The sequence below is a fragment of the Pseudomassariella vexata genome, assembly GCF_002105095.1.
Source record: "Pseudomassariella vexata strain CBS 129021 chromosome Unknown BCR38scaffold_9, whole genome shotgun sequence".
In the NCBI taxonomy this organism is placed as follows: Eukaryota; Fungi; Ascomycota; class Sordariomycetes; order Amphisphaeriales; family Pseudomassariaceae; genus Pseudomassariella; species Pseudomassariella vexata.
In genome coordinates, this window is record NW_024467964.1 from 1 (window position 1) to 12,140 (window position 12,140).

At 50.8% G+C, this 12,140-nt stretch overlaps 6 protein-coding genes across 6 annotated transcripts; 2 read left to right on the forward strand and 4 right to left on the reverse strand.

Moving 5' to 3' along the window:
• Positions 1–46: 46 nt before the first annotated feature.
• BCR38DRAFT_486323 (uncharacterized protein) lies at positions 47–385 on the reverse strand (the record flags this gene model as incomplete). The annotated part of the gene is made up of 1 exon (XM_040864014.1): positions 47–385. A coding segment is annotated over one exon (339 nt), but the record flags the coding sequence as incomplete, so codon positions are not given.
• Positions 386–3,042: 2,657 nt separating this feature from the next.
• On the forward strand, positions 3,043–4,862 carry BCR38DRAFT_346705 (uncharacterized protein; the record flags this gene model as incomplete). Its single annotated transcript, XM_040856272.1, has 2 exons — positions 3,043–3,862; positions 3,919–4,862. 2 exons carry the CDS (start codon positions 3,043–3,045, stop codon positions 4,860–4,862), a joined length of 1,764 nt encoding a protein of 587 aa, XP_040713886.1.
• A 523-nt stretch (positions 4,863–5,385) lies between these two features.
• Positions 5,386–5,782, reverse strand: BCR38DRAFT_475499 (uncharacterized protein; the record flags this gene model as incomplete). The annotated part of the gene is made up of 2 exons (XM_040863010.1): positions 5,386–5,508; positions 5,590–5,782. The coding sequence occupies 2 exons, from the start codon at positions 5,780–5,782 to the stop codon at positions 5,393–5,395; spliced, it is 309 nt and encodes a 102-aa protein (XP_040713887.1). The 3' UTR covers positions 5,386–5,392.
• A 162-nt stretch (positions 5,783–5,944) lies between these two features.
• Positions 5,945–6,418, reverse strand: BCR38DRAFT_486326 (uncharacterized protein; the record flags this gene model as incomplete). Its single annotated transcript, XM_040864015.1, has 1 exon — positions 5,945–6,418. One exon carries the CDS (start codon positions 6,416–6,418, stop codon positions 5,945–5,947), a length of 474 nt encoding a protein of 157 aa, XP_040713888.1.
• Positions 6,419–6,544: 126 nt separating this feature from the next.
• On the reverse strand, positions 6,545–7,429 carry BCR38DRAFT_486327 (uncharacterized protein; the record flags this gene model as incomplete). Its single annotated transcript, XM_040864016.1, has 2 exons — positions 6,545–7,237; positions 7,358–7,429. 2 exons carry the CDS (start codon positions 7,427–7,429, stop codon positions 6,545–6,547), a joined length of 765 nt encoding a protein of 254 aa, XP_040713889.1.
• A 2,597-nt stretch (positions 7,430–10,026) lies between these two features.
• On the forward strand, positions 10,027–12,110 carry BCR38DRAFT_346703 (glycosyl hydrolases family 31-domain-containing protein; the record flags this gene model as incomplete). The annotated part of the gene is made up of 2 exons (XM_040856271.1): positions 10,027–10,927; positions 10,996–12,110. 2 exons carry the CDS (start codon positions 10,027–10,029, stop codon positions 12,108–12,110), a joined length of 2,016 nt encoding a protein of 671 aa, XP_040713890.1.
• Between the last annotated feature and the right edge of the window lie 30 nt (positions 12,111–12,140).

Sequence of the window (12,140 nt, forward strand, 5' to 3'; positions counted from 1 at the left end):
ATGTCAGCAGAGTCCGGCTTGATGATCCTGCCCGTCGCAAACAAACCTTTCCAGAGCCCGTGACTCCAAGCGTAGCTAGGAGACCATCTGTACCATCGCCACCGTGAGGTGCAAGTACGCCCTCGACCAGAGGCAGTACGCGCGTGCCTTGAAATAGATCCAGCTGGGTTGCATCCTCCTCAAACACCTCGGTGAAGGCAAACTTCTCGATGGCGCGTCTTCGGTCATTCGGTGGATTCAACGTGACGTATGTGGGCGCGCTACCCTCCTCGACTTCCTCCACCAGCAAGAATCGCTCTGCATTGGTAGGACTAGCTGGTGTAGGTCTGAGACGCAAGTAGACCTGAAAGAGGCTCGACTGCGGTTTTGACGGGGGATCCATCATGGTGGGCAACGGAATGGCAATGTGAAATATTTCGTTGATATTCGCTGCAAAGCTGTGTGACATGCAACTCGAGAAGCAGTTGGCTATCTTCAACGATCCAAGGAGTTGCGCAACATGACAGCATTTGATGCATTCGCAAGTAACATTATTTGGAAGTTGGCACGGCAACAGAAGCGATTAGATAAGAGGGTCCCAGAACTTGGGTTTCGATTCTAAAATTCTTCCCAACTAGAAGGTGCACTGACCAGGAACGACCCTGGGCGGCAATTTGACAGGGGAGCTTTCTCTTTCCATTTTTTTTGTTTCCTTTGCTCTTTGTGTTTCTTCCTTTTTTCTAGTGCCATAGATCATCCCCACTACCTTGACTTGACGTCTTTTCGTACGAGCCAGATCATTGTAAAGTCCGAGACGCGAGATATGGTTTATCACATGGAATAGAGGCGCTAGATTTTTTTTTCTCTTTAGGAGTATATGTGTACTCATGACAGCACACATCATGCACCTCTTCCCTCAAGTGCAGCCGCCACTGTACGCAAAAGTGTTTGCGGTCCAATCATCGCACGCCTCGCTGAACTCAATGGCCAATTAGAGATAGATTTCGCGGTTAGAGTGAGTCAAGTTCCACCATTGTGTGAAGCCCAAGCCGGGTCTTGGTGCGAAAACACGTTTTGACTACTGCTGTGCATAGCTGCAGTGAGAGCAGGTATCTCTCCCACTTTGTTACTGCCATCCAGCATTGGACTCACACACCCTGAGGGCATGTCTTCATATCATGTCTCAAGAACGGACTACGGAGGATACCAACGTCAAAGGCCAGACCGGAGAATCTCGGTTAGAATCATAGCAGACGTCATTTGGAGCAGGGCCCTAGCTTATATGGTTGAGGGCACGGGCGGCCGGCCAATATACCACTTCTGGTTCTGTAACAGCCTTCCTGCCTCCGCTTAAGCGCTTACGAAATAGGAAGATCGGAAGGTGAACAAACTACGGAATCCGGAGATCTTCATTGGAGGCTTGCTCAGGTTGCCGGTGCGGGGGGATAAAAAACTTTGACCCAATTCCTGCAGTCGTAATACGTCGTACTCTGACCGCATCAAATATCGTGCTCACCTATGCAAGTGATGCATGAAGAATGGGGACCCCATAGATGAAGAGATTGGGAGACCTGCTGGCTCAGGCTGAGATCAGCACGGCATCCTCGAGACCCTTCGTCATCCCAAGAAAAATCGAAACTTTGTGACTGTTTTGGCGTGTCGCCCTCTCGAGCTTTAGGCAGATCGGAACCCTTGTCATTGTTTCTCACAGGACGCCAAACGCTTCGACAAAGCTGGGATGAGAGCATATCGACTCATTGATGAGTCGACGGGTGGGTATTAGGCATAGCAGGTGGAGCTTCTTTGGAGGGGTTGTTGGGTCTTTCGAGGTTGAGACGAAAGAGAATTTGCTTCTATACTTCGTAGTATGTTGCTTTCGGCCGGCGAAGCTGTCAAATTGAAACCAATTGTGAAGTCTGCCTTCGAGGGGCTTTTTAGGGTTTCGGGAGCTCTAAACTTAGACAGCAGTTCAACAACTACTTCGTATTTGGTCCTGAAATCAGGATGGTAAAAGGTAATATTCTTCAGCTGTTCTGTTTGTCACCGCCATTTGAAGTTGCCTAACCTAACCTTAGATGTTCTCCATCAAGCCATCAAGCATGGTGCCGGGGTATCGAGTGTCTGTTGTCGACCTCACATTCAAGTACACGTCTATTTAGAGAGCAGCATTGTGCGGTCCGTGCTGGGTCATGGAAAACCGGTTCGCGTACAGTGTAATATAGAATACACCATAATCGAATCGATATCAATTTACATGCCCATACATGGCACATGTACATGAGAAGATCGTAACATATCACAGAGGTACATGGCGGCATTGTAGTTAGCATTTTCCCAGTACCCACAAAACAGAAGCTCAGCGGGTGGACGAATCCCTACAGAGAGTGCGACCCCACCACGCTAATCGATTTGCACGGTCAAATTTATCTCTGCTCTAGAGATTTCCCGAGATTTTCTTCCTTCCTAACCAACAACGCCAAAGCACCAGACAAGAGTCGACACTGATCCATATTCAAGTCCACAATCAGTCAATACCAACTTCGTCGAGATTCAAGATGCCTTCGGCCGTCGCTGAGCTGTAAAAGCCCACTGCGGGCATGCCTGCGACTGGGCATGTTCGTAGTCCTTCAGTTCACCGAGAAATTCAATCCCAATCGACCTCGACGAAGTTTTCTACAGACTTAAACTGTGTTGTGCCTTGCACTGCCAATGTACGAAGAAGTCTGAATCACCAAAGTACCATTGCACATTCAGCCCAACTCACGCTTCGGGCCTACGACCTTCCAACATTCACGATAGCCGGCGCACCTGCCGAGATATTGTCTCTACCTTACAGCTTGCGGCGCCTCCACACACGCCCTTGCCCGTGGAATATCACGATTGTGCCGGTGATATACTCGGTTCCCCCCCCCCCCCCCCCCCACTATCACATTCAACTGCACGACGCGATCTCGCGAGCATTGACTGGCCTCACCGCCGTTTGTCACTATTCTCAGACCATCGAGTCCGACAGACCCTGGTCAACCCCTGCATATTTTAGATCCCGCATATCTCCACACAATGATGGCTAGGGACGTTCGTCAAAGCTTCCCGACCACTCCCGTCAAGGCTTCGAAGCGTCGGGGCTCCGATACTTCGTCGTCGCTGAGCAACTTGTCCGACGACGATGGCTATTCCGGCGTGGATGCCATTAGTGACGAAGATGACGAGGAGGAGGATGTAGATGCGGCCGAGGAAGAGCATATCATATCCCATGTATATCAAAGCTCTCCTCGGCCGGTTATGGAAGCAGAAGAAGAAGAAGAAGAAGAAGAAGCGGATGACGACGAAGACGAAGCAGATGATGAAAATGAAGACGAGGAGGAGGACGATGAAGATGACGGAGGCAACGATAGTGCCAGTTGGGAAGGTTTCATGGACGACGATGGTGTTGCCCCAGCTCATCAAGATAATACAAGCAGTCATGTACCCGACCCGGGGACGACGTCTCCGCGCCGCGTTCGTTTTGACGTGCCCGACTCGGACGGAGAATCCACCGACACGGACGACGACTTGGATGTAGGCTTCTTTCCTGACATTTTCGTCGATCAGAACGCACTCGACCCATCTTTCCGTCGTGAGATTGAACATGACGAAGATGAGGGTAATTCGTCGGAATCCATCTCTTTCTGGGACTTCCATGAGATGCCCGAGGACTTCGATGATGCCGATTACATGATTAACGAGCCCGACTCCGAGATGGACCCGGCCGTGATTGCAGCTTTCGAGGAAGACGACAGCACTCCCGTCGCAACTCCTTTAACTAGTCAAGAGATCTCCACCACCGTCTCAACGCCCATGCCATCGCCTGAGGTCGACGACCTGTCCCTCGATGGGTACGAAAGTGAGTGAACGTAACTGACTCAGTGCGCCTTATCTCTGCTAATTATTTCTTCCAAGGCGACGGTGAGACTACCGAGGATGAAGATCCCCCGGAGCCCATTAGACGCAAGGCTAAAGTCGAGGAGGAAGCCTCTGACTCGGACGCCATCACGCTCATCAAGCCTCGCCGTGGAAAACCCCGTGTTGGGCGTTTCAACCTTGATAGTACCGGGACAAAACCTGTCGCGGTCGTCAATCCAAAGACCGGCAAGTTGATGATTTTCACTCCCCAAAGACTCAGACGGCTTGATCTCTCGCCTGAACAATTCAACTTCCCATTCTTTGAGCCTGTCACCCAGTCGTCACCCATACTAAGCAACTCGGGCAATTTGATGATGGGCGCCATGTTCTCCTCCAATACTTTTGGCGACTACGTCAACACGCAAGCTGTTGGTCCGGTCGAGGCATTCTTTTCTATGACATCTGGCGACAATGGTATTGAAGAGAGTTCCGAGGAAGACGTTGGAGAAGTTGAAGAGGCGGAGCAAGGGCTTGCGATCGACGACTTTATCCACTTCGACGAGGACAGCTCGTCCGACGAAGATAATGACGGGGGTGCTGTAGCTGACGATGACGACGACGTCTTTGTGACACCTGCACGGCCTTCCACTGCATCCAGCGACGTCACACATCTCCTCAGCCAACTTGAGAACAACTCCAACATTGTTGGCACATTCCGTCGGGACCAAGCCAACTCGCAACTGATCAGGAACGGCAAAGCGACGCGAGAGTCACTCGCGTTCGGTGGGTCCTTCTACCAGGGCACGCTGCGTGGCATCAAGGATGGGCGCATTCACAGCACCAACGTACCCATCTCGCCATTACGCAAGCAGAAGAAGATGACAGAGCTCGCTAGCAGTCCTCTGTCCGGGATGGCTCAGAAGCGAAAAGCATCGTCTGAGCAACAGTGGAGCCACAAGCGCCACCGAAGCATATCCGACGTCAATTCTCTGCACCTTTGAGTCTCTGTTTCTCCAGAGCTGCCCCTGGATGTTCATCCCTCCCACCCAAACACGCAGATGGACGGCATAACCTACTAAGGTTATCCCTGGCCAGCCGCATGATTTTTCTTTGCTATGCTGCGGAGTTTCGGTTCTATTTCAAATTTGTTTTTAATTTCCTTGCACAAAAGTTGACTCTGGAGCACGGCGTGGATGCGAAAAGTACCGTTCACGCATCTTCTGGAAGAGGATATGGAGTTGGCAGACACAGTTGTGGCTTTGCATGTTTCAGGACGCACCGAGGAATCTATGCTTTTTCCATGTACTCTGACGAACGTGGACAGTAATGAGGAAATGAACGTTATGAGGGATGGAGATTTGCATAAACCCGGTCACATCTGGTGAGAGCGTTGGATTCACGTCGAGAGACTTGAGACAAGTCACCTCATGTTCTGTAGGTGCATGCCACTCTGAAATCATAGATACCAAGAAAGCAACATATTTTCATCACTATACTGAATCCCGACTGTTCATGTCCACATTACTCATTCTTAGTCCTCGTTGATCTTACCCCTGCAGTCATCGCCAGGATAGCCCGTACTCAAAGACTTGGGTGGCCATGGTCCAGGGTCTTTGAAAGCGCATTCAAAATGATGCGCTCCCGACCCTACGGTCTGGGAAGCAGTCCCTTCCTCCTCGTAGACATCCGGCAACACGATCAAATCCCCTCCCACAAGTTCCTACCTACCCAGATACTCAGTACTTGCACTCATCACATCCAACCCCCCGACCTTCAAAGATACTAGACCGCCAATAACCTCGTGCATCTCATCAACCACGCTACCCAGGGCATAGTGGTTGAAACTCATCATCTCGCCCGGATTGATCTTCCCGTCGGGCAAGATACTGTTCCATCGCTCCCAGACAGTAGTTGCGCCCATGTTGACGGGGTACAGCCAACTGGTCAACTAGGCCAAGCCTCATTGAGCAGCAAGTCGTAGGCGATCTGGAGATTGTTCTGTGATGTAGCCAAGGCGCGCAGGATGGAATATGTTCCCGCGAAACCCGTGGTGACTTTGAACTTGGCGAAGCGGAGTGGCGGGCTAGTCGGGCCCTGCCAGGTCTCGCCCTGCTTTGTCTTCGGGGGTGTGCAGAGAGAATGCAAAAGCGATGGCGAGGGATGTCTGGCTATCGGCTACGACCAGGCCGGAGAGCGTGATGTATTTAACCCTTAACGCCTTGCCCAACCTCTGCGTCAGCTGGGTACCGCTTCTCGTCGTTATTTCACCGATGACGCCCGCGATCTGGGCTATGATCCGTGTGATGTGATAGCGCTGGGGATAGTCGGCTGGGATGGAGAGAAAGTTTCCCCTGGTGGACCAGAGGACGTTCTTGTGAAGCTGGTTGAGTCTACTGTTGCTGCGGTGAAATGGCCCGTTCGTGGCCTTGGTGTGTGCATTACGAGCGGACCAGTCCTGTAGCGGCTGCGGAGGGCAGGAAAATATTATAGTGCCTGTTACCTTTGCCGCTCGCAGCGGGGCGCGTGCCGAATTAGCCGTTTTCGAGCGCTTCAGCATGCTTGATTGTTAGGGTTTGCCCAACGGAGAGTGACAGAGGGGCGAGGATGAGCAGTTTGCCGACCATGTTTTCGCCAAAGTTGATGATGGTCTTGCCTGTAGGGGAGGTGAAGATGCAGGCTGATTTCAAGGACTCGGCGATCTTGACTGCTGGGCTGGGGGCAGCGAGGAGGGAGATTTGGGGAAGGTGAGAGTCTTTATGAGTTCCCAGGAAGACGCCTGTGGAGATTGGGCTGCGATATCATTCCAGTCTCTTCTTCTTGGCACATGTCGTCCGTCATAGATCCAGCTTGAAATAATAGGGGACTTCTTCCATTTCCACGTCTCGTCCGAACAGATCCGCGCACTGGGCTTGGTAGCTTTGACATCGGGAGAGTACACTCCAAGCTGTGCAGTAACAAGTTTATGGTGATTCCAAATCCACCCAGGCGCCACATGCTCATCCCCAATCCGCTGCCCGTTCAAGTGCGCCTCGTAGACGCCCAGTGCTGTGATGTATATCCTCGCATGCTTAGGCTCTGAGTCAAGCTTGAACGTCTTCCACAGCCGAATGGGACGGAAGTGGTCTTTCTTTTTGCTACCTTCAGAAACCGCCGTGGACTTTGAGCTAGCGATGAACTGTCCCTTCCAACCCTCGCGGTTCAAGAGCGCAGCTTCGACGCCCTTCCACGCGGACCACTCCATATTTATGGCTGCGCCATCTGTGCCACCCGCTTGTCGTGCACTTATCCCATGTGCCTTGACACGCACACTTGCTATCTCGTGAGATGAGAGGGGATGGTCTGACCAGACACTGAGGATACTGCTGTCGCCGTTGACCTGGATGTTTGTCTTTCCTAACTTTCAACGCTTGACTTAGACTTGGTATCAGGACTGAAACTAGTTCTGTGACAATGTATTGCTTTCTGTGGCATAGCGCCAGGAGAGCAGTGGCTTCACCACGGGGACGCTAAGACCGGTGGGGTGGTGTTCGAAGCGAAGGTCAGTTACGACCACCGGCTGTGGTGTCATTTTGTATCGAGTTTGGAATTCGATGATGAACAAGATGCTGATGAAAGAATAGTTTACCGCAACATTTGATTCCGATTTTCTTATGATAGAAACTTGGATACCTTGATATTGCGCTTTTGCAGCCCTCTCTTGAACCTGAATCATTGCCCAAGTTAGCCCGCTGTGGCTCCCGCTACGATACGGTGCTGGATCCAGTTAACCGGTCCAACGCTCCACCAATAGGCCCGCACTAGCCACTCGAAGAGCGGTACTTCAATACACGCAGTCGGTCGGGTCGCTGATGTGAGTACATAGCACTGCCGTTTTGATACTTGGACCCTTGAGTACGAATTTGGGGTTCTTATGCTTTAAGCTCGCTCAGAGACAGTATATTCAGCATCCCATTCTCTCGCTTGTCCGAATTAGGCAATTTGAAGCACCCGCCGCTATCAAGCTAGCTAGCTCACGCGGCAGGGTGACCCTGTCTTCGGCCTGTTAGTAGTATCCATTTCAAGAGTGTTCCTTGCAAGAGAGGCTCAACCCCGGGTTCACGTTCGGGATATACCGAACCGAACCGAGCACTATGACATTTCAAAGAAGTGAAGTTAAGATCATAATAGTTCTACACTTCGAGCCATTAGGTCAGAGCATATTGTGGTTTGCTTTCGTGTTGAGCTGTGCTTCAATTTCTATACCTGCCAATGAACCCGATACCAACCATAGCTTCGAGCAAGAGGATGGTGTGGTTGAACTAGATTGCAGATACCCTCGAGATGACGATGAAAGATCGGAAATCTTGGTCACGCGAGACGTGTTGGGGATAAATTGTCCGCATATTCAGATTCAGAGGCAATCAGATTTCATCTGGATCAAATTACAGCTAAATCACCGTCGAATTTCCATGAAGCCAATTTCGGAAAATCCTGGAGTGGATAATATCAGTTATGAGCTAAAGTTTCGATTCTTGTTGCTGCCAGCGAGGCCATGCGTAGTTGAACTCGAATAGGGAATAACAAATTACATTGTTTTGTTTAAGAAACATAGACATGTTGACGAATTCGCCGTGGCCATTATTTGGATTACATGTCGGAACGCAACAGCCTTTCTAGCTTTACCTTTTATTTCTTTCTCTTTCGTGCGCGACAGCTTATTGCAGAGTTCTTAAACTTGCTCTATTAAAAACAGCCAAGAGGCACAATTTTCTTTATTTAAGGTCCCTTACCCTTTGGACTTGGGGAGATCAACACGTTCAATTCTATACCTAGTTATAGCTTGCAATAAGTCCTGTATTACAACTTTTTTCCACTATGTCATAATTCCGATCTGACTGCGCTGCGATCATGTCCTGTGAGGGCAGACGCCACGCGCTGCAACATAGATAGCAAGTTCTATCTTAAAACTTTGTGGAAACTTTGTGAAATTCAAATCAAAAGTATTAGGTTTGTATTGGGTCAGGATTGAGTCTTGAGCTGCAACTTGGGGGCATGTCGATATGTTTCAACTTGAGCAGTCGGATATCTTCCAGCCTAACGTTACTTTGGGGCGTTTTCTCAGATGTGTAGCCAAAAGTTCTACACCCTTGTGCAAAGCACATTGTGTTATCCAGTTTCAACTTCTCTAATAAGTCACAAATCAAATATCAGGAAGCGCCAGCTTAGTATTATCATATACATCCACTACATATGTCAGACTCTAAAGACTAATTCCGACATCCGCACATCAATAGAGGCCCACCTAGATGAAGTACGTCTTAACGATGCACAATAACGTCAACCAAATAGGAATGAGTTACAAGTGTGAAGTTATATGTGTTGGTACTTGGGCTTGGCTAATGGATAACGAACCTCCCTGTGTCTTCGTGCTTCATAACCTCGATGTTAAGAAAGCCTCGTCATTCGTTAATGTGAAATTGTGGATTTCAACGCTGCTGAAATGATGTATCGTATTAGTCCCTCTTTACAGTAATGTACTCGATCATGGCTGAGGTACATCCGCCAAACTCCACGTGTTGATGCAGAAATGATACAAAAGCTGCCTTGATTTCCAACAGGACTGGCTACAGACCTCTGTGGAGAAGGTTTCCACGGTCTTCGAATAGAAATATGATTATAATCTCCCAATACCCTCGATATCATAAACCCCGAACTGTTTCATCCGTCGGACTGTTGGAGGACAAGGGATCGAGTTGGGGGATTCCCCGCACTTTATCCATTTATTTGTATGGAGATATCGTGCCAACTTGGTAACCAGCTAGGACACAATGGACTCCATTGGAGTCCATCGGAGGAACCCTGACAATGTAATCGTGCGAGGGTTAAGCAAATCGGATTGTTTTGGCCCGAACTGAATATTTCACAGGCCATTCGTGCGAATAAAAAGAGTTCCACGGCGGGCAAAGGCCGACGCCGGTCGTTCCGGAAAATACGGGTGTAGTTCCGGATCTGTTGGACTACTTCTATTGGCTGTTTTTCACATGATCTGCCTACTTAACGCGGGTTCGTGCATAAGGGTCTGCTTCACATGATTATATAAATGTCTAGTTCATCCCCTCTTGAAACCAGGTTTTACTTTGTTCATTTCAGATGACATATTACAAGTAGAATTGAATATCACTCAGTATGTTTGACGCCCCAGAAAAAAAGTACCTGCTCTACAAGCACGAGTACGAAACTCTCCGCATCGAGCCCTGGGGGCCCAATGCCTTCCGCGTCCGCGCCACGCAGGAACCGACGCTCCCCCCTGACGATTGGGCACTCACTGAACCAGTGCCTGAACCAGAGGCAGACCATGTCTCAGTCAAAATCACCAACGAGGGTACTACAGCGGCATCCATCACCAACGGCACTATCACCGCCTCCCTCTCTCGCCTGGGAAAACTGACCATCACCAACGCCGCCGGTAAGATTCTACTCGAAGAATATAGCCGCAACCGCATGGACGTCACCGATCCCAAATGCAGTGCCCTCCGCATCAGTGCACGGGAATTTCGTGGCCGGCTGGGATCAGACTCATGGCATCTGACTGCTCGATTTGAGTCCGAAGTCACTGAGCAGATCTTCGGCATGGGCCAGTACCAACAACCCATGCTTGACCTGAAAGGGTCTGACCTCGAGCTTGCGCAGCGCAACTCGCAAGCCTCTATCCCGTTCGCCGTGTCGTCTAACGGCTACGGATTCCTGTGGAACAACCCAGCCGTAGGCCGTGCCGTGTTCGGACGGAACGTAACGACATTCGAAGCCCTCAGTACCCGGGCGCTGGACTACTGGGTCGTGGCGGGTGACACGCCTGCCGAAATAGTACGGGCGTACGGAAAGGTCGTCGGGACGCCGCCTGAGATGCCCGAGTATGGGCTTGGGTTTTGGCAGTGCAAACTAAGGTACCAGACGCAAGAGGAAATCCTCGGGGTCGCGAGGGAGCATAAGCGCAGAGGGCTACCAATGGATGTCATTGTGGTGGATTACTTCCACTGGCCTGCCGAGGGGGACTGGAGGTTTGATCCTACGTTTTGGCCAGATCCGGGTGCGTAGCCTACCCTCCTCGCCTTCGTGAATAGGAGCCAAGTTTGACTCATATAAATAACCGAACAGACGCAATGATCCAAGAGCTCAAATCCCTGAATATCGAGCTCATGGTCTCCATCTGGCCAACCGTTGACCGCAAATCCGAGAACTTCGCCGAAATGCTGTCCAAAGGCCTCCTTATCCGACAAGACCGTGGCAGTAGTCTCGCCATGGAGGGCGAAACGAGCACCATCCACTTCGACGCCACACACCCCGAAGCACGGAAGTTTATCTGGGAGAAAGTCAAGAAGAATTACTACGACAAGGGCGTCAAGATCTTCTGGCTTGACGAGGCGGAGCCGGAGTACACGCATTACGATTTTGACAATTGGCGATACCACGCGGGGCCGAACTTAATGGTGGGGAATCTGTTTCCAGTAAGGTACTCGCAGGCGTTTTACGAGGGGATGAAGAGCGCGGGACAGGAGAGGGTGGTGAACTTGGTTAGGTGTGCTTGGGCGGGAAGTCAGAAGTATGGCGCGCTGCTGTGGTCGGGGGATATTGCGAGTTCCTGGAGTAGTTTGCGGAGTCAGGTTTCTGCGGGCTTGAACGCGGGGATGGCGGGGATGGCGTGGTGGACTACTGATATTGGTGGGTTTCATGGAGGGGATCCAAGGGATGAGGGGTTCAGGGAATTGTTTGTGAGGTGGTTCCAGTGGGGAGTTTTCTGCCCCGTGTTTAGACTGCATGGGGATAGGGAGCCGCAGCAGAAACGGCTAGGGCACACGGGCGGGAGTCATTGTTTGAGTGGAGCGCCGAATGAGGTTTGGGTGTATGGCGAGGAGGTTTATGGGATTTGTAAGAAGTATTTGGAGTTGAGGGAGAAGATGAGGGGGTATGTAAGGGACGTAATGAATGCGGCACATGTGCATGGGGATCCGGTGATACGGCCGGTTTTCTATGAGTTCCCTGGGGATAGGAAGGCTTGGAGTATGACGCAGGAGTACATGTTTGGCTCGAAGTATCTGGTCGCGCCGATCTTGGAGCCGGGACAAAGGGAGAGGAGTGTATTGCTACCAGTGGGGGCTCAGTGGAGACAGTTCTCGGCTGAGGGGGACGCACAGGGTGATATTCTAGAAGGGGGAATGACGGTGGAGGTTGCGGCACCTCTAGGATACACGCCTGTCTTTGAAAGACAGTGAGCTCAAATTGGACCTGTCCTGATTATGTCC